The sequence below is a fragment of the Neoarthrinium moseri genome (genome assembly GCF_022829205.1).
Source record: "Neoarthrinium moseri strain CBS 164.80 chromosome Unknown scaffold13_Wmoseri_CBS_16480, whole genome shotgun sequence".
NCBI classification, from domain to species: domain Eukaryota; kingdom Fungi; phylum Ascomycota; class Sordariomycetes; order Amphisphaeriales; family Apiosporaceae; genus Neoarthrinium; species Neoarthrinium moseri.
The window spans coordinates 449444-475011 of record NW_026055127.1 but is presented as its reverse complement, the minus strand read 5'-3'; the positions used below and the strand labels follow the sequence as shown (position 1 = coordinate 475011).

The 25568-nt window shown below is 52.6% G+C and overlaps 6 protein-coding genes across 6 annotated transcripts; 3 read left to right on the top strand and 3 right to left on the bottom strand.

Annotated features, from left to right (window-relative positions):
• Nucleotides 1–1771: 1771 nt before the first annotated feature.
• Nucleotides 1772–4518, bottom strand: JN550_004751 (uncharacterized protein; the record flags this gene model as incomplete). The annotated part of the gene is made up of 8 exons (XM_049316301.1): nt 1772–2149; nt 2205–2646; nt 2748–2935; nt 2983–3324; nt 3376–3468; nt 3529–3750; nt 3803–3875; nt 3929–4518. The coding sequence occupies 8 exons, from the start codon at nt 4516–4518 to the stop codon at nt 1772–1774; spliced, it is 2328 nt and encodes a 775-aa protein (XP_049173372.1).
• A 966-nt stretch (nt 4519–5484) lies between these two features.
• JN550_004750 (uncharacterized protein) lies at nt 5485–7877 on the top strand (the record flags this gene model as incomplete). The annotated part of the gene is made up of 2 exons (XM_049316300.1): nt 5485–5649; nt 5706–7877. 2 exons carry the CDS (start codon nt 5485–5487, stop codon nt 7875–7877), a joined length of 2337 nt encoding a protein of 778 aa, XP_049173371.1.
• A 1118-nt stretch (nt 7878–8995) lies between these two features.
• JN550_004749 (uncharacterized protein) lies at nt 8996–15895 on the bottom strand (the record flags this gene model as incomplete). The annotated part of the gene is made up of 5 exons (XM_049316299.1): nt 8996–11814; nt 11865–15059; nt 15106–15193; nt 15251–15797; nt 15849–15895. 5 exons carry the CDS (start codon nt 15893–15895, stop codon nt 8996–8998), a joined length of 6696 nt encoding a protein of 2231 aa, XP_049173370.1.
• Nucleotides 15896–17563: 1668 nt separating this feature from the next.
• JN550_004748 (uncharacterized protein) lies at nt 17564–19587 on the bottom strand (the record flags this gene model as incomplete). Its single annotated transcript, XM_049316298.1, has 7 exons — nt 17564–17739; nt 17800–18031; nt 18096–18195; nt 18242–18360; nt 18443–18657; nt 18806–19229; nt 19390–19587. 7 exons carry the CDS (start codon nt 19585–19587, stop codon nt 17564–17566), a joined length of 1464 nt encoding a protein of 487 aa, XP_049173369.1.
• Nucleotides 19588–20591: 1004 nt separating this feature from the next.
• JN550_004747 (uncharacterized protein) lies at nt 20592–21296 on the top strand (the record flags this gene model as incomplete). The annotated part of the gene is made up of 1 exon (XM_049316297.1): nt 20592–21296. The coding sequence occupies one exon, from the start codon at nt 20592–20594 to the stop codon at nt 21294–21296; it is 705 nt and encodes a 234-aa protein (XP_049173368.1).
• A 2423-nt stretch (nt 21297–23719) lies between these two features.
• Nucleotides 23720–25302, top strand: JN550_004746 (uncharacterized protein; the record flags this gene model as incomplete). The annotated part of the gene is made up of 4 exons (XM_049316295.1): nt 23720–24074; nt 24130–24477; nt 24529–24998; nt 25108–25302. The coding sequence occupies 4 exons, from the start codon at nt 23720–23722 to the stop codon at nt 25300–25302; spliced, it is 1368 nt and encodes a 455-aa protein (XP_049173367.1).
• Nucleotides 25303–25568: the final 266 nt, after the last annotated feature.

The following is a 25568-nucleotide window of genomic DNA, read 5'->3' as shown; positions in this document are numbered from 1 at the left end:
TATGCAGCAAGGTACGGAGTATTCTGGACTGATTGTTCCGTTCCAGCTGCGTCACCGAGAGGAACGAGCAAGATGCCCCGGCTCTGAGGGTATGAACTTGTTCAAAGAAGCGCGATGGGGAGCAGAAAGGGAACATCCACGGCTTCCGATTGAAGACGGACGGAATGGACTGACCGCACATTGAAAGAAGCACTATCCACCAGTCCAACAAAGCCCACCCAGCCAGCCCACTGCGATACCGACTAAGTTAGTTACTATGGTAAACCAGCCTTGAAACCTCACGACGTCGCTACAGTCAACTTGTTTTTAAACCCCCCAGCTCGCCCTGTGGGGATTACGGGGATACCTCAAGGTACTATGACGATGGTGGGCGGATGGCAGGTCGCCCATCCATGCAACTGCGAATCGTGCTTGTTGTTCGTTCTACCACTACTACTGCTGCTACTACTACTACTACTGCTACTACTTATCACGAGCTACGGTACTGCCTGTTGCTCGCAGTCTTTACTGTGTACTCGTCTTGGAGCGCGTTTGAAGCAGGCGGGTATATTCAGTCGAATACGGCCTATCCAATTTCGGCGAAATTGGGCATGCATGGGGGATGACTACTAGCCTGCCGCGACCAAGATCGATGATGGGCCAGCGCCGTGGCTATGGATCCTGCCGCGCCATGGGCTGGGATCTGGATGGTGGGGGAGGCTGGAGTAGCAAATCTGTGAGAGCTTGGACGGCCACGAAAGCCTACTCCACAGACTCGCTCGTATGGGCGAGGAGAAAAGCCACTTTGCAAATGCAAGCCTCCCTCTCTCCGTCCCAAGCCAAAAACAAGTGTGAAGATACCAATTAGCATTTCATACGGTAAGGACAGAGCAGGTTCGGAGTCCGCCACTGTTGCTCCTCGACGTGATGAATGAAGCTTACCAAGGACTCATCGTCTGAACCGGCAGCTCGATACCAGCTACCCATGAAAAAGCAAGGACATGCTCCTAGTGGTGCCAACTCATCCGAACTTTTGTCTCCTTCGTATTATCCATCCACTGGAAGCATTGCAGAGACCTAGTTTCGATGCACACACGCATTGTTCTGAACGGCAGGGAGGCTCGTACATTGCCGTTCTTAATCATCCACGCCCTTTATCGTGCGGCACTAGATTTCCAGCACACCCGCATCGTATACTTGCCCTCAAAAGCCCTTTACTGCCCAAGGGAGGAGGGTGTGTCACTGCATAGTATACTTGTCATGCTTGCCCCTTTCTTCAGCATTAGCACCAGATCCAGACTCCAAGCTAGACGGCCTTTCACAGTGTCTTTGGAGCACGCTTGCCGGCACTAACGCACGCATCCTACGGCCTCGTCCGAACTCTCGACCAACCACGACTGACCAGGACGCCGAGGATGGCAGTCGGTCTAAAATAATAGTTCCCGCTGTGCTCGCTGAGCGGTAGTGGGCCCCGTGCAACCGAAAGCTCTGACAGCGTTCGTGAGCCACGCCTCTCGAGTCAGGCAAGGCTGCCGCAAGTCAGGGGGAAAGATGGCTGCACCTACGAACTGCTGCTTTGTTTTGTGACTCGACGTCTTTCAGGGCATGTTGTCAATGACACGTACGCGATCTCGTGGTGTCACCGATCCCTACGTCTCAACAGGCAACAACCTCGCGTGAAGACTTGATTCCAGAGGAGGCCAGCAAATAGAGTCGTCTTTTCATGCATCCTTCCTAAACCAACTGCTGCTGTAAGACAGGTAGAGGTTTTTGAATTAATGGGTAGGTCTATTTAGGCTACAGTCAAGGTGGTATTAGCCCTCAGGTCTGCACTGGAACTTCCCACGATCACGCTAAAGTTGCCTGGCTCGACTACGTAGTTGTAGTTGATGTCCCATAGACCGAGGTCCTGCACCTTGAGATCCAACTTGACTGTCTCGGTCTCGCCGGCCTTGATAGCGACCTTAGCGAAGCCCTTGAGCTGGATGTTGGGCACGACCACGCTGCTGATAAGATCCTTCACATACAGCTGGATGACCTCACTACCGTCACGTGTCGAGTTATTGGTCACATCGACCGAGACGGTAACCGTATCGCTGGTCGACGCCGTGCTCTGAGATAGTACGAGGTTCGCATAATCGAATGTACTATAGGAGAGACCGTAACCGAACTGCCATGTCATCAGCATTGAGTATTTCTCCCGCATCAAAAAGGGGAATACTCACCTCATACAAGGGAATAGGTGTGGACAGAACATAGTTGCTTCCGAATTTCATGCTTCCGTTGGCGTAGATCTCACCGGGGTTGGGCCAAGACCGGCCCGAGTTGAGATAATCATAGTACGAAGGCGTGTTGGCCACATCGACGGGAACTCCAATCGAGAGTTTGCCGGACGGGTTGACGTCTCCGAACAAGATGTCTGCCAGCGCGTTGCCTCCTTGCTCCGAGGGATAGAACTGTTGGACCAAGGCCGCAGCTTCATCGCTGATCCATGGCTCAGTGACTGGCTTTCCTGAGCTGAAGACGACGACTGTGGGCTTGCCCGTGTCGATGATTGCCTTGACTAGCTTCGGCATAGCACCAACCAGATGGAGATCATTGGTATCAATGTGCTCACCAGTCGTTGCGTTCAAGCCAGCCCACAGCTCGTTCTGGTCCCGACTCCAGCTACATAAGACAAATGTAAGTATCCAGGCTTTACTCCACCAAAAACAATAGATCTCCTCCTATGGTTTGCCACGGAGACAGAGACTTCGGTGACGACTTACGTGCCAACAACTACGACAGCAACATCAGCACCCTCAGCAGCAGCGACGGCTTCTGCAAATCCGGACTCGTCGGAAGACCATCTCTCGCAACCCTTGGCGTAGGTTACGGTTCCGGAACTGGCTGCCTTGATACCATCAAGTGGAGTAACGCCCCTCAAGGAAGCTTGATAGGGGACATAGTCGCCGTACTACAACTGTTAGCACTGCCATGCAAGATTTCAAGGCAAAAGCTCACATTCATGAAGCCGTGAGCCATGGGTCCAACAACAGCAACATTGGCGCTCTTGCTCAACGGTAGGACGTTCTCGTGGTTCTCAAGCAGCACAATGGATTCGGCATCAAGCTCGCGGGCAATAGCGATGGTCTCGGGCGTGTTAATGTACTTAGACTGCTCCTCTGCTGGAACACCCGCGTAAGGCCGCTCGAATAGTCCAATCTTGAACTTGGCCCGCAGTTGTCTTCGTACAGCTTCATCAACAACATCGAGGGAAAGCTTGCCGGATGCCACCATGTCCGGTATCTTCTCATAGTTGTAAGAACCTCCGCCCATCTCCACATCGGTACCGGCCGGCAGCGCCTAGTCACGCATTAGAGATGATCTAAATTTTGCTTTCGAAGCAACACTCACGAAGTTGACAACTGCCTCAGAGTCAATCGGGTTATTTTCGCACATAAAGAACGCATTGCAGAGACGGTCAGTACCGCCAGCATCGCTCATGACCTGCGATGGGAGACATGATTAGTACCTCCTTTTTATATGATACCAGAAGGGATGACCTACGAGGTACTTATAACCCCATTGTTCCCGGAGGATTTCCGTCAGCATGTATCTATCAGAAACGGCGGGTACTCCGTCGTAGGCGCTATAGGCGCCCATGATGGACAACGCCTCTGCGTCAATGATCGCGCGCTTGAAGGATGGGAGATAGGTCGTCAATAACTCTCGCTTGCCGCCGTGGACGGGGCCGGTGTTGATGCCTTGTTCAGGAGTTGCAAAGGCAGCCTGGCAGCGTTAGTTGCCGGAGACTCTCTGGAATTTGGAGCAAGCAACCTACAAAATGCTTAACCATTGCTGCTACTCCACCGGATTGCAGACCTTTGACGAAGGAGTAGGCCAGTTCACCCGTGCTGGTCTTTATTAGCCCCAAAGCTCCTGATAAACCGTGTAGATTGTGGCTCACAGATAGGGGTCCTCTCCAAAGGTCTCCTCGACACGACCAAAGCGGAGTTCGCGCGCGATATCTGCCAGAGGAGCAAAGATGTTGTTCACACCTAGAGCCAGTGACTCCTGCGCTATAGCTAATGCCATTTTCTCCACCAAGGCCGGGTTGAACGAGCATGCGTAAGCGATCGGCGAGTTGAAAATCGTGCCATTGGGGATCAGAAAGCCGTGGATGCCTTCGCTCTGAACCCAAGGGGGTATGCCGAGCGTCGTATTCTCTGTTACGTAGTCCTGGCCGATTTTGACATGATCGCTGAGCAGCTCCCAAGAGATCGGGAGTCCTACGTAGTATGAGCCGCCTCTCTTCTGCATGCTCCATTGCAAGCCCGTCTCGTTGAAGGTTCCGTCGGTAATATTGAGCCAATTCCTAATGTCACCCTGGACCAGCTGCGACGTCTTCTCCTCGATGGTCATTCGACCGAGGAGGTCTTCGACCCTCTCCTCTATGGGTGCATTGGGGTTCTTGTACAGCGGCGTGCTGCCGTTGCTATATTGTGCTTGCGCGGACGCCAGAAGCAGCGAGGCGCAGAGGGAAATGGAGCGCAGCATTTTGGTCCAGTCTACGGCAATTACCAATGCAACAAGACTCGCGACCGACTAAAAAGCCCACCACATTTCTCTTGGAGGAGGGTGTAGAACATATATGTACTCGCTTACCAGGATCCCAGGGTCCCTTCCAGACAAGTCATCATGTTCTGGAAGCGAAGACTTACTCCGCATCAACACAAGTTGCCGCAATCTATATCCGGAAATTGGATATGTACTCAACTCAGGCACACGCAGTATCCCCTGGCCCAACTTCACTGAGGAGAGCATACCCCAAGATGCAGCCCAGACCGTCGGATAGCGAATGAGCCATGGCAAGGAGCACAGGCCCGGCTATCCTCTAGCTGGCTTGCCATATGCGCGTGCGTAGGTGCCATGGTTCTATGTCATCACAGGCATCGCTGTCGTTGTATGAGGAGAAGTTGGAGAACTAGGCGAGGAAATCTGGAGAAGCGAGGTTGGGGTAAAACGTGGAGAAGTTGCTATAGACCTGCCGATTGGTGGAATACCAGGAGCGACACGGTGTAGAGATCATTCCGGCTATAGATTCTCCGACCGCCGACTATCGCAGCGCATACTCTACCGTTCCAATGACCAACGCCGTTTTGCCTCTTTCATTCCCCATATACTGGGCCACAGTGCATATGCATGCTTGGGCTTGACGATCCAAGTGGATCGACCATGAGCGATAATCAGAAGTTATGGACGATGACTTGTCGGGCTGCCCCTCTATCGCTTCGGCGGGCCGTACCCCGACTTAGACCAAGTGTCTCGGAGCTCGGCCGTCAAGGGAGGTCGGACCCTGAAGGACATGAGGGGAGTGATATCGTGGACTCGATGCTCGGGAAAGTTGCATGCTCTTCAACTCGGCCGTAAAATATTACTCTTCTCAAGCACCAGTTGGAAATCAACAGCTAGATCCAACTCCTTTCCACTAATTTCAAACAGTCCCTCAACCTCGTCGCAACCATGAAGTTTCGCGATGGGATGTGGCTTGTTGCGGAGGGCATGCAGGTTGAGTATGCCGAAGAAGTATACGAGACCAATCCGACCGAAAACGGACTGAGCCTCCTCTGTCCATCGAGAAAGATATTCTCCCGAGGCGATACGCTTAACCGTAGCACTTTAAAGATCGTGAGCATTTATCGTATGACGCCGGATTCTTTTACTTCAATCTGACGAAACTCCAGGACATTGAAGCAGCTTTCGATGGAGTCATCTCGGTGGAGACAACCCATTGGGCCGGTGCAGTAAATCGTGGGCCGCACTTCGAGCTCTATCCCAACGGTCGCCCGAAAGTGGAAGCCAAGATTTCCAAGAGCGACAAAGGCACATCCCTCTCGTCCGGCTCCCTGTCAGCCACCATACATCCGGATCAGCACAATTTTGACATCCGATTCCACAGTACAGATGGGTCGAAGCAGCTCACATCGCTCCTGAGCCGCAGTGTCGGACTGGCCTATAATCCAGCACCTAGCAACCCATTGCAGACCGGTGATATGCGAGACTTCAAGCACTACATCTTCACACAAACAACTTTGGGTGTAGGGGAGTCCGTCCACGGTCTTGGAGAACGTTTCGGTGCCTTCAACAAGGTTGGACAGTCTGTGCAGCTATGGAACGCTGACGGAGGCACCTCGAGTGATCAAGCATACAAGAACGTGTCGTTCTGGCTCAGCTCCAAGGGTTACGGTATATTCATAGATACTCCGGGCAAAGTCGATCTAGAAATCGGAAGCGAACGGACCAACCGTGTTCAAACCAGCATCGAGGGGCAAAGACTGAAGTGGTATATCATCTATGGCCCGACGCCCAAGGAGGTGCTGCAACGATACTCGATTTTGACTGGGAAACCTGGCAAAGTGCCCAGTTGGAGCTTTGGCTTGTGGCTAAGTACGAGCTTTACCACCAACTATGATGAAGCCACTGTGAACTCGTTCCTCGAAGGCATGAAGGAGCGAGACACGCAAGTTGATGTATTTCACTATGATTGTTTCTGGATGAAGGCATTCACCTGGTCCGATTTCGTCTTTGACGCCGAAAGGTTCCCTGATCCCAAAAGCCAGATCACCAGGCTCAAGTCCTCTGGTCTGGCTAATAAGGTCTGCGTATGGATCAACCCATATATTGCTCAGCATGGTGCAGCATTCGAGACAGCAGCAAAGAACGGGTACCTGCTCAAGAGAAAGAATGGAGACATTTGGCAGTGGGACCTGTGGCAGGCCGGCATGGCTCTCGTCGATTTCACAAACCCTGAGGCCGTCAAATGGTACGTAGAGTGCCTAAACGGTCTATTCGACCAGGGAGTCGACGCGATCAAGACAGACTTTGGCGAGCGCATCCCCTCGTTGGACGTTGAGTGGTTCGACAAGTCCCTTGACCCCAAGAAGATGCATAACTACTACGCCTTCATCTACAATAAGGTTGTGTACGAAGCCCTCCAGCAACGGTATGGCGATGACCAGGCTGTGCTTTTCGCAAGATCGGCATGTGCCGGCACTCAGCGGTTCCCTCTCCAATGGGGCGGCGACTGCGAGTCAACCGCTGAGGCCATGGGTGAATCTGTTCGTGGTGGTCTATCGCTGGGTCTCTCTGGTTTTGCATTTTGGTCAGTCGACATTGGCGGTTTCGAAGGCTATCCCCCACCGTGGATCTACAAGCGCTGGGTCGCGTTCGGACTTTTATGCTCGCATAGTCGTCTCCATGGCAGTGGTTCATATCGTGTCCCTTGGACCATTGACAACGATGACAAGAGTGAAGAAGGCTGCTCACGTACGCTTTCGAAATGGACTGCTCTGAAGACGCGTCTCATGCCGTACCTGTTTGCGCAAGCAGCCAAGGCAATCGACCAGGGTATTCCGCTATCTCTTCGCGCAATGTGCCTGGAGTTTCCGGAAGATCCGACTGCCTGGTACCTAGACCGTCAATTCATGGTCGGAGACAGCATATTGGCTGCTCCAATCTTTGACGAGTCCGGCGAGGTCGAATTTTACCTGCCAAAGGGCAAGTGGACTTGCTTCTTCACTAACAAGACCCGTGATGGCCCAGGGTGGTTCAAGGAGAAGCACGGATTCTGCAGTCTTCCATTGTATGTCCGAGAGAAGACCGTGCTGGTGCTGGGCAAGTCGGATATTAGGGGCGTCGTCTATGATTATGCTGCAGACGTTGAAGTTTGTCTTTATCATATTGAGGAAGGTGCGGGTGCTGATTTACGTGATAATGCTGGCAAAACCCTCGGGTCCTTGAAGGTTGATGCCCAGGGAGAACTCAAGGGGACTGAAATTCTGAAGGGGTCGTGGCAGACGAGCAAGGATGGCCGCAAGATCGATGATTCCTATTCGGAAACAATCCAATGGTTGTGATGTTAAGGACTGATGGGATGACTGGAACATCAGTACATGCTGGCCAACAGCAATCATGTTTTATCGAATGAACTACCGGGAATGTTAAAAAGACTAGGACACATCCTGCGCTTATAGATAACATATTATACACCAGACCAAGAAGACCCAAATTGAAGAAGCCTTAATGATGCACCCATAAACTCACAGAGCATACACATGACAACGCGTAGAGGCCATAATATGATTTTCAGTCATCCTTATTCTCTATGAATCATCCCTCTGACCTTCTTCCAGAGCTGAGTACGTCTTGAGAATCAATCTTATTCACCTCCCTTACAGGATAGTCCTCCATGGCTACTGTTCTCACCCAGTCGTTATTGAACTGTCATTCTGAGGCTGCGACTGTTGATAGGTTTGCATTATAGTTTAAACCAGAAGTACAATACCTGTCTTCCGCTTGGGGCTGCAAGCTATTATTCTGCTTCGGGTCCATCTACACCTGAGGCGAGGCCGATGACAAACACTCCGTAGTGCCTTTTCCCTCTAGAGATAGCTTGAGCATGCTACTTCTACAAGCAACTAACACTCATCTATTTCCTCCTTGGCTCTTCGTTATCTCTTCCAAAGTAGGATATGAACGGAAACACTGGGTAACGGGGAGTTCGCTGGTACAAGCCAAGCATTTCTCAGCATTGCGCTGTCTATAGGCAAGTGATTGTACTTGTAGTGTTGAGGTAGTGACCCTTTGAGGATGGCGTAGTCTTTCATGGCGTGCTCCAATACTGACTATCATTTTTCTAATGCAACAACCGGTACATCAGTATATTCATACCAAGCAAGCGAAATATCTCACTCGTGTGGTCAATACTAGTTCTAGCAGTGCGCTAGTAATCTTGCTCCATGAAATTGTGAGTAAGCCAAATATATGTAGTTATCCTCCTATAGAGACTAGCTATGACTTGATAATTGTACAAGAAAAGAAAGAGAATGATGTCGTGATGCATATGCAACTTCAAATACCAATTACCAAAGACTAGCTATAAGGTGCACATGTTGTACAGTCTGATGGGTATGTGTGCCCAAGTCGCACAAGCCATCAACTCCTCTGACCCAGCCATAACCCACCAAATGCAAACCTAGTACCTGAGCTCAATGCGCGAGAATCGCTTCTTCGTTGAGTCATCCAACCAGTCTCGCTTGATGGTCCGAGAATCCGATCGTTTCATTCCACCGCCACGCTTCCACATACCCTGTTTGCCGAAGTTCACATCGAGTGAGATCTCACTAGAGGTACCTTGAGCCGCGTGACGGGCTACCTGCGTCTCTATCGCGGCAAGGATTGGTGCCTGGAGTTGGGCAACAGGTGCTGTCGGCGCTGTCCACATGGCCGTGGGCTTGGTTGCGGCTTGGGAGGCGGTCTTGGACCAGAGCAACGGTTGCGAGACAAACGGTTGCTGGCGGGCGACTGGGCGGGCTTCTTGGATCAGCCCAGACATGGCTGGGTGGACATTGGCCGAGGTGGCCTTCATTGAGCCGAAGAAAACAGGGTGTGTTACGGCAACATCATAAGTGTAGCCGATGGCAGCTGGGTGGACATCAGTAGACTCGGTGGCTAGAGAAGAAGTGGCGAAGACGGGATGGATCTTCGATGCATCGAAATTGACACGCTGAGAACAAGCAATGGCTTCTCGAAGTTCATCCTCCCACTGGCACGGAAGTACTTGTCCCCTTGAAAACCTGTTTTGGGGGTAGCTAGCAGCGATGGCTTGACAGAGAGCGGTAGACCACTCCTTCGGCGTTGCGGTTCTTCGAATGATATTGGGAGCAATGTGGCTAGCTTTGATGGCCTCTTGAAGGGCAGCGTCCCATTGCGCCTCGGTGGCGTGGGCAAGGGCAAAGTGAGTACCCGGGTAACTGGCTTCGACTGCTTCCCGGAGTGCATCGTCCCAGTCACATCTGAATGCGACTGTTGACCGGTGTTGGTGACGTAGCGGGACATGGACTGGCTTCTCATGGACCACCTCGTCAAGGTTCTTCACGACGAACTCGACAGGAATTTCAGGGACTTGTGGCATGGCAGGGGTCTCGGGCTCAGCCTTCTTCTTTCTTCCGAACCAGCCGCGCAGACTGAAGCCACCAGTGGTGGAGGGTGCGATTGTGGATGCCTTCGTACTAGTGGACTTGACGGAAGATGAATCGCTGACTGGAGATGATGGGGATGAACTGGAGCTGGAGGTGACGGATGCCACGGATGGGCTCTGTGGTCTCACAGATGATATGGTGATCCAGTCAAACTCAGCAGCAGTCGACCTGCCGAGAACCCATAACTGGGTAGACTCCAAGGCCGATAGGGGCGCATCTGTCCTTCGCGGCTTGGTCTCCATATACAGCGCAGCAGGGTCGGCAGTTGTGGTGCGGTAGACCTTCCGCGTAGGGTCAACTCTGAACAGTCCTGCCAACGATGAAGTTTGCAAAGCCGCTGCTGGTTGTGGCCTGACGGGTTGGGACGAAGACAGCTTCAGCCAGTTAACTTCAACCCGCTTGTCGGAGTTCGCGCTCCAAAACTGGGAGCTTTGTAGAAGGGGAAGAGGTGCATCTGACTTTCGCGGCTTTGTTATCATGAGCAAAGCGGCAGGTTCTGCTAAAGTTGTTCTGTAGGTCTTTCGGTTGATGTCGACCTGGAAAAGGCCGGTTGTGTTCGCAACCCTGGCAGCCGTTGGCGACCACATCGTTTGACGCTTGCCGGTGGTTCTGATAGCCAACTTCGGCGATGCCTTCCACAACACTCGTGTACTCAAGGCCTCCATAGGCTCCTTGTTTCGACGAGGTTTAACGGTCATAGATATAGCAGCTGGGGCCTTTGACGTCCTTCGGTAGTCGGGTCTTGTAACCATGCTATCGAATAAACCTTGGTTTTCGGACTCAAGTATGGCGAGAGGCTTCTTCCACATGAAGCTACCACTCTGCAGAATAGGCTGAGATTTTGGAGCTACAATTGTTGCAGTCTGCCGCGGGGCTGCCCAGAGTAGCGCATCTGATGGCTGTGAAGTCTTTACAGATTGCACCCAGAGCGCGTTGCTCTCGAGGCTTGTAGGATCTTCGACTCGAGCTTGGGGCCGCACAGCATTGGAAGCCGCGGGAATATACATTTCCCAAATACCTAGATCAGGCTGAGGAAGTCCCAGATGCCGATCTTGTTTGACAGCCGCCTTGTAAACCCATAACGCAGGCTTAGAGACGGCGTTTACTGGCGTCGAGGTCCACAATTGGCTGCTTTCGAGGGGTCTAAGCTCTTCAATGCGAGGTTGTGATCGAACCATATCTGTGTCACTGGGAATGTAACTGTCCCATACATTCTGTGCCGGCTGCTGAAGACCAAAGTTATGGTGCAGGGTGTTTTCAGCAACAATGGGTGTCCACATTGATGGCTTTGGGGTGTTAAAATCGGAAATCGCTGGAACAGAGGGAGATACAGGGACAGGCTCATCGAGAACCATTTCCGGTCCCGCCGCATATTCTTCTTCGATTTCTTGGTCAGACTCCTCCTCAGTGATATAGTCCTCAATGACGGAGGAGCTGATCGCAGATGGCAACAAGCTGTTCGTGGAGGGAATATTTTCCGTCTTCAGTAAGCTCGCAATCTCCCATAGCGTTGTCTCATCGAAATCATCACCGTCACTGTCATCGAAGTCGTCAAAGTTATCACCGTCCTCTTCGTCGTAGTCATCGAAGAAGGACGAGGAATACTCATCAGCCTCGAGCTGTCTGGCCCTTGCCTCCAAGGCCAGGTTGATACGAGGCCCACCTGATGTCATAGTCCCAGGCATGGCCATGAACATCTGGCTGGGGCGTGGTTGAATCGACTGAACTGTTGCACTCTCACTCTTTTCTCCCCAAGGGAATTGGAAGATACCTAATGTGCCTCTCTTGTCAGGTAGAGGTTGTGGACTCTCGACTTATAAAGAATTAGTCACAGGCAACTATATTTGAGTGAATATCACTTACGTATATCGGGAAGGAGGGTCACACGCTTGTTCCTCCGAGGCGGACGCTGGGTAAGAGGGCGGGTAAGGGCCTTCTGCGTCTTTTCTGTCTCAACCTGGGACTGTGGCACGGCAGAATCTCCCCAAAGACCTCTGGATGCAAGAGACTCAGTTGGAAGTCTCGCTTTCTGCCACAACTCAGTGCTATTGATTCTCAACGGCTCGGTGCTCCTTCTCGGAACGGGTCGAGTAGAAGGTCCAGGAAGCTGGAATCGGTTGACAGATGCCGGCTCTTGAAGCGGCTTGATCCACAATGCACCGTTTCTGGCATCCATCTTTGGCGCACTTGGTCGCCAAAGGTGATGGACCTCTTTGGCGATGTTCGATACTGTCGCACCTAATGATTGGAAACGTGTTTCTGTTTCTTCATCGGACTCATCGGTATCAGGTGGAGTCGGGCTGCCTAGAGCCGCTTTTGAAACCGCCAGAAAGTTGAGGTTATTGCGCTTCGTGATCAGGTCCGGAGCGTTCTCCATGTACTGCGTCTGTGCTTCAGCCAGACGAGTTTGCCACAAACTGGCTCGCGAGGACTCTGAGCTCTGCGATGACGGTGTCGCTGTCTCTGAGTCTTCCCTCGGCCGCACCCCACTAGCCATGCGTGCTCTTCTCGAAGCTCTGCGCTCTGCCAAGATCGACTTTGTAGATGATGACCGAGAAATGGGGTTGGTGACAGAATTGACAACTGACACAGGACGAGAGTCTGTCTGCATAGTGGAGATCGAGTCGCGGTCCAAGTTGTGCTGCATAGTCTGCCACTTGCTCTCTTGCATACCCATCTCTAGTTCGAGATTCTCGAGAAGCTCAATTCGCCTGGTCTCACTGCCAACCGAATCTCTACTGTCTCCCCGCGACTCGTCTAGTTTCCTCAGCTGAGCTTGAATCATGTTGTAAGCTGCGTTGGGTGATTCAAGTGGTGAGGGTTCTGTTTCCTGAATAACAAGTGCTTTCTTGCTACTAGAGTTCTTCAGAAGTAACGGCGTCGGCGGCGGCATCTTTCGAGACCTGACTTTTTCTTTCCTCGTGGAGAACGTCGGACAATCCTCACCAACGCGGCGATGCCATTGGCCAGATGTCCGCCTCTCCATCTCAGGAGGTTCAGGGAGATCTGGTAGGGAAGCATCGTCATCCAGCAAGAAGGATTGCCGATACGTTGTGGAATGTTCTGATGAAGTATCCAGCATAACAGTCATAACTTCTTCGCCAACTCCGCTGAGAACGGAGGGGAGGCGTGCTTCCTTTGTGATGTAAGTTGAGCGAGCATTGAGACGAGCACCCTGCATGTCAACGGCAGCCACTGGCGAGTGTACAGACCCCCAAACCGTGGTGATCTCCTCGTCCCGCGTTCTGGTCTCACTTCTGGTTTCGCTCAATCCAGACATTTCCGAGTATCTGATGGCAGGTATCACAGGCGAAGACTGGCGCTTGCTACCCTCAACTCGAAGTTCCATTGGTGTGTGCTTCCCTGTTGAGATACCTGGAAGCCAAGAATTTCCTAGCTCGTCGGCAACATTTCGATTGGGATCTTGCAGATATTTATCATCCAAGTCCTCAACTCCTAAGATACTTTGCGTTCGGACGCTGCTTCGAGAGGTAGCTGTCGTCTTTGTCAATCTCCGTTCATCCTCGACTACGGGAGCTGGGTCTATCATAGCCAAGTCTCCGAGCTCTAAGAAGTTCGGCGGCACTGGGGGTAGATCAGGAACAGTCGATTTCCGCTTCACGGATCTCGTAGTTGAAGTCGTCGAAGAGGCGCTAAGCGGTTGTGCATAGAACATGGACATCTTTTCATCGAAAGTCATGCTTTTGGTGTCGTTTGGCTGAGGTCTTGGTACATTCCCAGCACTCTGCGGAGGTGGAGGCAGTGGTGGAAGCTGCGTAGGGCTTCCAGGCGTAGACTGGAGAATGGATCTCCTACTCATTATGGAGCCACCTGACTTGGTTCTTCTGTGGCCATGAGTTGGCGATACTTCCGCAGGGAATACCTGGCGATCCTTGTCACCCTTTCGAGGAATTGGTCGTGGGCGGTTTACGACGGAATTGGAAGATCGTAGGGGTGACATCGGGGTTTTTGAAGCGCCTTGGATGATAGTGTCAACAGCACTCGGATCGTCGTAGACAATGTTGTTGATGAACATGACCGTTTGTTGTCTTTCGCCCTTCTCCTCTTCAGCAAGCTTCCTCATTGCCTGAGCGCGCGGGTTGGAGGGCAATCCGTTAGTGGGTCGTCGTTGGAGCGGAGTCTTTACAGGCTCTGGCACTTTAGGGGCTGGCTCTGGAGTGGGCTGGGGTCTCGGTATCGGTATTCGAATAGGTTGACCTGGTGTAACTGGCTGGAACCCTGATGCTTTATTGGGAGTCTTTGCTGGTACAGTGGTGGGTATAACCTGCCGTGGCGATCGCCTTCGAAGCTCTTCATGGCTCGGAGATAGTTGGGCGGATGACGATGATGCATTCCCTTCCACTGACAAATTCGTACCGGTTTGTGCAGTCTTGGTCGAGTTTGAGCGTACAATTTCCTTCGGCGACTGAGGTTTTGCCTCCTTCCTCTTTGTGCTTGTTGCTCGCCTCAGAGACTCTTCGGATGACATGGAAGGAGGCTGTGGCGCTGGCCGCTTCGCAATCAGCGCAGAAACTCTATTCGCGTGCCCTGCTCGTCGTTCCTGCTCGTTCCTAGCGGCTGTAGCCAGATCGATGGTCGGAATCTTGTTGAAAGCATTCTGTGCATCTGGGTGGTCTATCGGGATAGGGTGCGAGATGACCAGTTTCCCAGTTGGTCCAGTAGTCTTGCTGCGCTTCGGTAGATTAACCTGAGTCTTTACCTGGGACACTGAGGATTGTTCAATAGTGTTCGCGCGAATTGGAGGAAACAACTGTCCCTGAACAGCGACACCTCCAATGCCTGTCACACCAGTGATTGGCCGAGATATCATCGGAAGGCCGTTGGCGTCATTTCGTGGGGTATCTTGACCACGATATGCCATCACTGTTGGTGCGTTCATTCCCTTGATGTCTTCATACCGTGACGGAGGATACTCATCTGAGTCTGCACTTGCCAAATCTCGGTCACGACTTATGTTCTGCGGGGTAGGTGACTCCGGTTGTCTTGGACGACGCGTCCGAGTCACAGTCAGGTTCTCAGATGATATTGTAACCAGAGCTATACAGGTTAGCTGTGGCCTTTGGTCTCCTTGGAATAAACTTACCGGCTAGGATGAATAACCCGATGGCCGGCAACGTCGTCCTGAAAAAGAGATCAATAGTGCCTACTCCCAGGAGTAGTGTCACACTTGTCTGGGGCATACATTAGCAACGGTTTCTAACGACTCTGAGCGTAAGCGATTGTCATACCCCCATCCAGATCCCCAGACCAGCGATGATCAAAAGTAAAGTCTTGTCTTGAGATGACCTTCCTCCATCCTTTGACGAGCCTGATTTGAGGGCCGAGATTGTTAAGCTCGCAAGAATAACGGCATCCAAAGCGATGACTGCGATGGCGACTGGAGTGACATTCGACAGCGGAACACATGTCGGCGTGAACTGAGGCTTGGAAACTCCAACCAGGACCATCCCAACGACGAAGCGTGCAAGAAGGAGTATCTGCGGTATCATGCCGGCCACTGATTTGGCTCCATCCTTTGCCACCGACCAGATAAGAAATTGCTCAATCGATACTCGTGCGAACTGATCGAGGAGGGTGGAGAAGATAACTGCCACTTGACATGTCGAAGTAGCCGTCGCATCGATCACAGTGGCGAGAAACTCGACCTGCGCCCAGAGCGCTGATGATGTGAGGAATAATATGAGGGCCAGCCTCAGGCCGTCCCGAAAGATTGTTGAGCCATGGCCCTTGATGTAAAGAACGACGCCGGCGGAAGCTGTATTGACCACAATACCACTGCAAACCCAAGTCAGCAGCAAAGACATAAGCATCCGCATTATAACTTACAAGAAAAAGGCCGCGATCAAGGCTTGAACGGCTCCCGAGACCGCCATCTCGGCGCCGCAATATTATGGCGTCCAGCGGCCGAGGAAGAAGTAAAGCCCAGTCAATGGGTAAATGTAAGTACTATCGACGAAGTGAAAAATTCATGGTGATGTGACCAGCCACCTTACGACGCCATAACTGACGATGGCATCAACCCAAACCTAGCAGTCGATGGTGTTGAAAGAAAGATGGATGCGCCGGTATCACAGAGGCAGGACTCAGCTGTCACAGCTCAGCGTTAACTTCAGCTGATTTGGCCACCAATCCCCTTCTACACAGCAGAACCCGACACTCACAGATTTGAGCGGTGCTGGAGCAAACCTGGACACCACCATCTATGGATGAGGCCCGTGATCTCAAACGGTGACTTGGCAGGGGGCAGTTCGAGATCTATCCATTTCGAGGTTATGCCGAATGGAGCCGGGCAGCATGATTGGCTGAAATTAAGAGCTGACGGGCCTATACCCATAGCGGGTCCCGGGGGGCCCATGCTCGGCTTGTTTCACATGAAACTCGAGACGTTCCATCGTACCAAGACTCAGAGGCAAGTGACTTCTGCGGCTCCTGTGTGTACGGACCTTACGCTCTTTTCTTCAGGTAGGTATGCAACCTTCAGCGTCCCGCTGGAGATCATCTCAATAGCCAGTATAAAAATCGGCAGCTTCCGACTGACGAGCCGCCCGGCCGCCAACGCGAACTACTCAGCCGCATGATGTAGGGCACGCAGGCAAAAACGGTGATGTTAGAACTATGGCTCGATGCAGTTTGCGAAAATCGAAACAACTCAAATACGTATCTCGGACTCGCGACCTCGTTCGCCCAGAGCCGCTGTTGCCGCGCTCTCCCGGGCTCTTTTCAGCGGCGACACCCCTTGCCGTTGAAGGAACGCACAGACGATTGGATGGCCGCGAAAGCGGAACAAAATCACCTGTCACAATGCTGTAGGTCGGGCCCGGAAGCCAAGAATTCGGAAACGGCCCACCACGGTTCGCTTCGCTTACGAGCGCTGGGCACCGGATATTGGGTGGATGATGAGGGTGCCGTAGTACTTAATACTACCAATCACCGAGTCTTCGTCCCAAACTTCGAATTCGCTAGGTATTTATAACTCTACCAGCCAGGACCCTTGCCTCAACCTTGAGGCGCCTGATGATACTGCAAGTGATCGATGCTGTGTGAGATTGCCGCGCCTGGCCATGACTTTAATAGTTATCTGTACACACAAGTACCAATGGTAAGCCTCAAGAGAAGGATTCGTTTGTGTGTGATCTGGCTGAGTAGTTGGGTCATGAACTGTCTTAGCATGATCGTCACGGGTAAAGATTGCAACACTTCATCAGATAGACGCCGCAAAAGGAGTTTCGCACGTGGGTTTCTCCATCCCTTCGGAACGTGGGAGAAATCCTCCTAAACGCCAAGATCCTAACGCACTTTTTCTGGTGGCTGATCAGCGCCATAGCTCTAGGTAGGTCTCGCCTGGGTAGGTAGAACTGCAGTATATTGTTCAGAAGTCGCTGCTTCTTCAGTAAAATTGACGTGTAACGTAAGCCGTGGACCCCTAGATGAGTGAGGTGTATGCAGTGGACTGACATCTCTTCTGCCTCCCAACACTACTTCCTTCTTTCATTAGCGACGGCTCATGGCCTGTGTCATCGCCAGCCTCCTCGAGAAGGGGCTTAAACTACGCTCCCGTCTTTCCCGCGGTGGCGCGTCTCCCCTCCCTGCGCTGCGGGGACCACCTCGTTCTGAACCTCGAGGGTCCTGTGCTGGGCGGCTCTGGAGGCCACGATCATGAGTCCGGCTATCTGGGGACCTGGAACGATACCGTCGCTGGGTTTGCGGAGAGGGGGATCTGCTCAAGCTTGATGAGTAACCTCGCTGTGTCGTAGGTAGTGCCGCGCGATCGGCGTACGTCTCGCCATCTTTGGGCCTTTGATATGGTCCACCTGGTGAGTCCGTACGACGGTAGGGCGATCTTGACGCCCGGGAGCCATGATACTGCGGACTTGTTTGTCTGCCTCGTTCTCCTGGACGTGGGCCCCTCGCGCTGTGTTGGCTAGCAGAACCATATGGAGAACGCCGCAGGTTTTGCTGGTCAAATGACGGACTCCGAGATTGTTGACGTGGAGGCTCGCGTGAGGGCCCTGGTGAATCTCTGGTAGAAACAGTGGAAACAGAGTCAAACGAGGCCGAGCGTCTGCGCTTCACCATTTCTCCTCTCTCCTCCTCGATGCCTCCCCTTTCAAGCTCTCTTTTCTTCGCTCGCTCAGCCTCGAGCTGGGCTAGCTGCTCATCGGCTACTCCCCTCCTGTGAATAGTTAGCGAATGCGCATTAGATGATTGGTGCAACGGACTTCTTCTGGAGCTCGGGCGGTGTCGCCTCTGTCAGTTTTGGGACCAGTTTGGGGTTGAAGAGCTGCTGGGTGCGTGAAGGCCTGGGAATGTACGGCCTGTCCTGCACAGTGGCTTTACACTCATAAGAGTAATGGCGTGAAGATGAAGTCAGCAGCGGATGGCAGAACGAGGAGAGGTATCACTTATCATTCTTCAGGCACTTCTGGCATTTTGCCGTCGTCGGCGTGTTTCTTGGTGGGCCACGCCGGTACATCCTTGCCTTGAAGGTAGTATCGTTTGCCTAGACTCAAGATGCTGATCTCACTTTGCGCAAGGAGTTGGACGGTGGAATCCGACAACTTGACGACACGCTGCTTGTGGATGAATTGTTGATGATGGACCCCAAAAGCTCCGACATGATGTGGCTGTGGTTGGCCTGGAAGGATAATCATGTGTGGCGGTGCCTTACGGCTTACGCCACAACCTGATAAGCTTCGTCACAGTTCAACTCTATCTACTCTACTTCCTTCTTACCATCGGGTATAATTTTGATTAGGCGTGCGGTGCAGACCGGGCTGCGATACCTCTTGACTCATCGCTGGCTACGCCAGCATAGCTTCTCACGGGTTTATAACCGCTGTCTGTGACAGGCTCAAGAGCTGATCCTTCGGTTTTACGATGCGGGTACGCGTACAGCTTATTGAATCGCCTCTCTTCTGAGACCCGGCCACAAATCCTACCTTTTGCGGACACGGTCCGGTGACCTTCTAAGATGATGTCCACCAAGTGAGCCAGCCTTGGCGGACCGCCTTGAGGTCCATGAGGGTAGCGCCGCAGCCGACTGAGCCCGTCGAAATCGCCCACGTCCCAGAAGACATTGAAGAAGTCACCGCCGCCCGAACCCATCCAGTTCTGGGCCATATCATAGAGCTTCCCCATACGTAAGCCATCAGGGAATTCAAGAATCTTCAGTCGGTACATGCTGTCATCGGGCACGCAGCCTGCCCACTGTGGCAGATACAGTAAGCCAACCAGTCCTTGCAATGCTACATACAGTCGTCATTATCCCTCCGGATTTCAGGTTTCAGAAAATAACAAGATGATTTACTGGCACAAGACGCCATGGAATTGGAAATTCATCCAGTTCCGGACAATGAAAGCCACTCACAACTTCTGACATGTAGCAGCCAATCTTCCTAATCGGGGGCTGTGTCACGAGCATGCGCCTCCAACTCGCCGTGCGTTCCTTGAAAGCTTCGCCGTGATGTGACCGACTTATCTTCAATGAGGTGAAGCTATCACGCGTGCAGCCCGCATACGCCTCCCACCCATTTTGTGAACGTCCCCACGGATGGAACCATATCATGAATGGATCAATCAGGAGGTGGTTCGCTGTCCTGAGCCTGGAGCCAAGCCCCCCCTGCATCGGTTGAAGGAACAGTAATCTCTGTAAAGGAGGCGATTCTGTTATTATGGCTCGAAAGCGCTTATTAACTCTCTGCGCAGATACCAGCAAGGTGTGTGAATCCACGTGAAGCAGTATTACCGATAGAAGCTCGGGGGTGTCGAATACTAGGTCCGATTTGACCGACATTGTGGAACTTGAAGGTATAGAAAGGATGTAGCAGCTAACTTAGGGATATGCAGAGACGTTTTTCATGATCCCATGCTGCGCCACGGCGCATGACATTTTCACCGACAGGGCTTAGTAGGTTGTCAAGCGCTATCGGCATCTCATTCACGAGATTCCAAACAGAGTTCCTCATTACCCTCACCATGGAATTCTACTCTTCTCAGGATACAGTTAAAGCAGACAAACGACGATTCACGAATTACGTAGCCAAGGAACAGGACCTGAGACTATGAGTTGTCACAGTTACTTGCCACTGTAACTTAGAAACCCAACTTTTTAAGTACAAGTTTAGTTAGTTAACTTAGAACCTATTGGAACGACTGTAGCAGACAGCCCTGGAGGAGCCCGGGCCACTTTGCGGGTCGATCCCATCGCCGAGGGGTCGCTAACTACGGGCTAACGGTGGTTGTGTGCTGTCGGGTGTACCTAATGGAAAGCTGGGAGAGCTTCCAACCGACACCACTCACTCCAGACCTTCACCATCACATGGAAGCGCTGACGCATCGTATTTGTATTTGAGACCCAATCGTGAAAGCCAAACCTGATACTAGAGAATCAGTACTAGAACGATCCCTGTGTCTTCAGTCGCCTCTGCCGCAGCCCAAACGTGTCCATCTTCCTCGATCGTAGAACGCCAGACTTCGTCCCGATTCGAGCATCTCGACACTTTGAGGCGCAAATCTCTCAACCCGAAAGGCCACCACCACCACCACTACCACCACCATCACCACGCTCCAATGTCTCTCTCGGCCCCGACGCCACCGCTGCTTCTCACCAAGCGCCTCACCTCATTCTTGCGCTCCAACCTGTCACCCCAGATCCACACCGCCCTGCTGACGACCCTGTCGGGCAAGCTGCTCTCGCACGCCTCCACCCACCCTGTCAGCACCCTGCGCACGCAGTGCACCGTTGCTGCTTCTGTATGGGGCATATATGCCGCCTCAGGCACGGCCACGGCTGTTTCTGACGCGCTTCCGCCGGCACCAGCCGGCACAGCTCGTGGGGGTTCGAAATCTACCGCCGCTGTGACGATACAGCTCAGCGGCGGCGTCCTCGTCGTTAGGAAGCTCAGGTGCGGCCTCCTATTTGTGTGTATCGGACCCGCCCCCGACGGGGCCAGTACTGGTGCAGACCAGCAGAACCAGCCGGCCTGGTCTGCGGTCGGAGGAGCACAGCAGAGTCAGGTCGTACAAGCACCACAGCCACAGCACCACTCATCCAGAGAAGAGACGCATTCGAGTCCACCACTGGGAAGCCCGAGCGAGGTCGAGAGTGTGGTGAGCGCGGCACCGACGACAACAAGTGTTACGACAACTGGGAGTGTGAGCGCCGGCGCCGTCGTACAGATGCGGAGACAGGCAGAGGAATTGGCGCGATGGCTAGATGACAAACTCGGTAGCTTAGCCGTGCCGGAGGAAGGCAGTGGAATGGAAGTACGGTAAGGGTGGAAGAGAGCAGTCGAACATGTTCTTGCCACACTGATCGACTATCACTGCTGCCCATGTGCGACAAGTTCACGTGGTCGTTCATCGTGACGTATCAGCTGCGTGAGCGTTGGGGGATCAGGACTTGCATGGAAGTCAAAGGTCCGCTACGTGACCAACCATGAGCTATTCAAAGTCGACAGTTGCAAAGCGTTTGGGCTGAGGGCACATTGAGGTTACAAAACACCAATTCCGGGGTTCAGAGCCCGCAAGATGCTATAAGCCTCAGCACAACAGACTTTTGCTATTATGAGGCTTCTCTCCGCCCTCTCCACCCTCTATCTAGCCGTTTAAGCAGGGAGCGTTGCGAGCAGGTGATGAGACACCCAAATGCGCCAAGCGCGGTGCGAGATTGCCGGAGACGACGGTCCTACTTCGATCATATTCACACACTGCATGACTCATCAAAGACCGCCTTCCAAGTCCCAAAAAGCTCTATCAAGACACCTGTGGAGGTGGCGGGAAGTACATCGCCCTTGCGAGCCTAATCAGTCTTTGGTCATCTTCTGATGCTCATAAGCACAATCATTAGGAGAAGATAGCCGCTGGTGCCCTACGGTCCAAAGACAGCTTCCTGCATGGGTCGGAACATGCCGTTGCCCTGCTTTCGATTTCTTGGCCTACGGGATATACTGCTCAGAAGTAGAGCATACCCGCTGGAGGCGCTCCCTCTAAGTCTATGGATCAGGTTGGAGAAAGATACCTTCCGGATGCAACATCGAATATCGGGCCTAGCGAGTTCTGTCATTCCATGAGGCTAAAAGCACCTCTCAGGGCAATCTATCTCCAACGCAGGAAGGTCTGGATTGTACGCATCGGGCGATGTTCATTCGTCAGTGCTGGCGCGACGGGATGGTGTTGAACATATGGAAGGGACCGAAGAACCGTCATTGGGTGCCTGACTTTGCCAATCAGCTCTATTTCCGAACATATTCCACAGGTTCTCGAAGTACACTGTGAAAATGATGTTGTGATTTTATCCGGAAGTCGGTTCAGTGTGGCAGATGATCTTCCTCATGGCTCCTGAAGTATGGTTCCCTCGGAACGTCCCTCGGAAACGGCCTGCATTACATTGATTGATTGGTCTACTTTGTGTGCAAATGCGCGAAACAGGTGAAAACGCTGTTTATTCCCCAACTTCGACTGAGGGGAATCCCTGTTTAAAGTAGAAAATTCTATGTCCGAACGATCTTTTCTGCTGAAGTCCCCCCCGGCTCTCCACTTTAGCCGCCAGAACATACTCTCCAGGGACGGCTCGCTGATAGGCGATCAAGGTCCATGAGGCAAATTTTACTCTTGCAAAGAGTTGTGCGCGTCGGAGAGCCGCAACGGATAGGAAAGCCTGGGCCACGAGCACTATCTCTTCGGCATGCCTACCCTACTCCAGCTCCTGTGACCTGCCGTGAGACTAGACTTGAACTGGGACTAAATTGAGTGTGTGAATACGTCGGATCTGATCCATGTCACAGTCACTTTTCCAATGGCCCGCGGTCCTTCAAAGCGCAAGGTCTGGTCGGCCCTTCCTCAGGATGGCAACTGGTGTTCCTGGGTGAATGCACCCCAATGCATGATCGATATATCTTAGTCCCATTACTAGCTCGCTATAAGCGCTGGGAACAGTATATTGCGTACGACCTTGCATGGGGAAGCCAATTTCAAGCTTCAACCAGAGTGACCACTGCTTCAGGGACCCTTGGCTCCAAGAAACACAAGATCTTGTGTCTGCGAATCGAAGGTGGACTCAGTCCAACCTGCCAAGAAAACTCGACATCATCCACCATAACACGCCAAATATTTCCACACTCGAGGGGCGGTTACACCATCAGCTCGGCGATGAGGCTCTTTCTTGGATGTCTTGGAGTGCTGCGATGCTATGTTGAACACCAGTGCACAGTCGAAATACTTACTCAACTGACACCAAATTTCAAAGAACGAGGTACAAACCTTATTGCCCCCATGGGGAATGTCTACCGCGTTTACGGCATGCACCCTGCAAGGTATTCGGCAAGGTATAGCTGTGGGGAAACACCCTGTAGACCCGCTTATCTCTCCCGTCTGACAGGACTAAGATCCATATCGTTCATATTGGGCGAACGGTTATCAAGACATGCTCGTCCTCGGACGGGCCAGATCTACCGGCAAGTAGGCCCAACTTACCGAGAGAGCCATCTGTAGCCACTATCACGCCGATGGATCCAAGGACCAGTGAGCCCGGAGTCCTATTTGGGAAATGTTCATATGAGATAGATCCTTTGGTGTGGGTGTCCGTCGATCGACCTGTATAAAGCTTTGGGTGCATCTCTCACATACTCTTGCTCCTCAGACGAAGACTGATCACGCAACCCAAGATCTTCTCTCCTTAGACTGATTCAATCGACAAAATGATCTCGAAGGTCGCAGCTATCGGTGCCTTGCTGGCTGTGGGCAATGCCCAAAATGTCGGTACCCTCACGACAGAAACCCATCCCAAGATGAGCTGGAAACAGTGCTCCGCCGGTGGTAGCTGCACAAGCAAGAGCGGAGAGATCACCGTCGACGCCAACTGGCGATGGCTCCACGATACTAAGGGCTCCACCAACTGCTATACCGGCAACGAGTGGAACAAGAGTATTTGCTCTGATGCCAAGAGCTGTGCTGCCAACTGTGCCCTGGATGGTGCTGACTATTCCGGCACCTACGGCGCCTCAACCAGCGGTGATGCCCTCACCCTGAAGTTTGTTACCAAGGGCCAGTACTGTAGGTTTTCATCGAGCTTAACATGATTGAACCTTTGACTGATCCGCCGTTGCAGCCACCAACATCGGCTCCCGTATGTACTTGATGGCCAGCACCGACAAGTACCAGATGTTCAAACTCCTTGGTAACGAATTCACCTTCGACGTCGACGTTTCCAAGTTGGGTTGCGGCATGAACGGTGCTCTGTACTTCGTTTCCATGGACGAGGACGGTGGCAAGTCCAAGTACTCGACCAACAAGGCTGGCGCCAAGTACGGCACGGGCTACTGTGATGCTCAGTGCCCGCGTGACTTGAAGTTCATCAACGGACAGGCCAACTCGGCCCAATGGAACCCATCTAGCAACGATGCCAACGCCGGTGTTGGTCAGATGGGCTCGTGCTGCTCTGAGATGGATATCTGGGGTATGAAATACCATGAACGAGTAATGAATGCGTGACTGACATACACCACAGAGGCAAACTCCATCTCGACCGCCTACACCCCTCACCCTTGCAAGGAGATCGGCCAACACGCTTGCCAGGGCGACGCTTGTGGTGGAACCTACTCCAGCACCCGCTACGCCGGTGACTGCGACCCCGATGGCTGTGACTTCAACTCGTACCGCCAAGGCGTGAAGGACTTCTACGGACCTGGCATGACTGTCGACACCAAGTCCAAGTTCACAGTCGTGACCCAGTTCATCAAGGGCTCGTCCGGTAACCTCGAGTCCATCAAGCGTTTCTACGTCCAGGGCGGCAAGGTCATCCCCAACTCCGAGTCCACCATCTCCGGCACGTCGGGTAACCAGATCGATGAGACTTTCTGCAAGGCCCAGAAGACTGCCTTTGGCGACACCGACAACTTTGCGCAGCAGGGTGGTCTTGCGCAGATGGGCAAGGCCCTCGACAAGGGCATGGTTCTTGTCATGTCGCTTTGGGATGACGTAAGTTTCTTTTCCTACCCTCCCCCTCGCATACATGGTTTAGAGAAAAAAAAACTCCCGGGATGTTTCGTTTCTGGTATGTTCTTGACGTCTGACGAAATCCGCACAGCACTACGCCAACATGCTCTGGCTCGACAGCACCTACCCGACCGACAAGGACCCGGAGACTCCTGGTATCGGCCGTGGCACCTGCGACACCTCCTCCGGCGTCCCCGCTGATGTCGAGAGCAAGCAGGCCAGCGACCAAGTCATCTACAGCAACATCCGCTTCGGGCCTATCAACTCGACCTTCACCAATGCATAAGAGGGTCGCCTGAGAGGCCCTCCTATCCGCCTTTCCGTTTGTCCAAGGCGATGGTCATGCAACGCACTTGCAAGCATACCATTCTGTAGGAAGGGAGCCCCACGGAACCAGAGGAAATACGCATGTTAGACAGATGATAATGGAGCCTTTTCTGTACATAATCGGCATTTTCTTCTGACAACTGTAGATAGCATATTTGGGAAGTCAAGAAAACAAAAGAGGTGGTGTCACGCAAGGTTGTCAATAATATACACCGTCCCCTGATC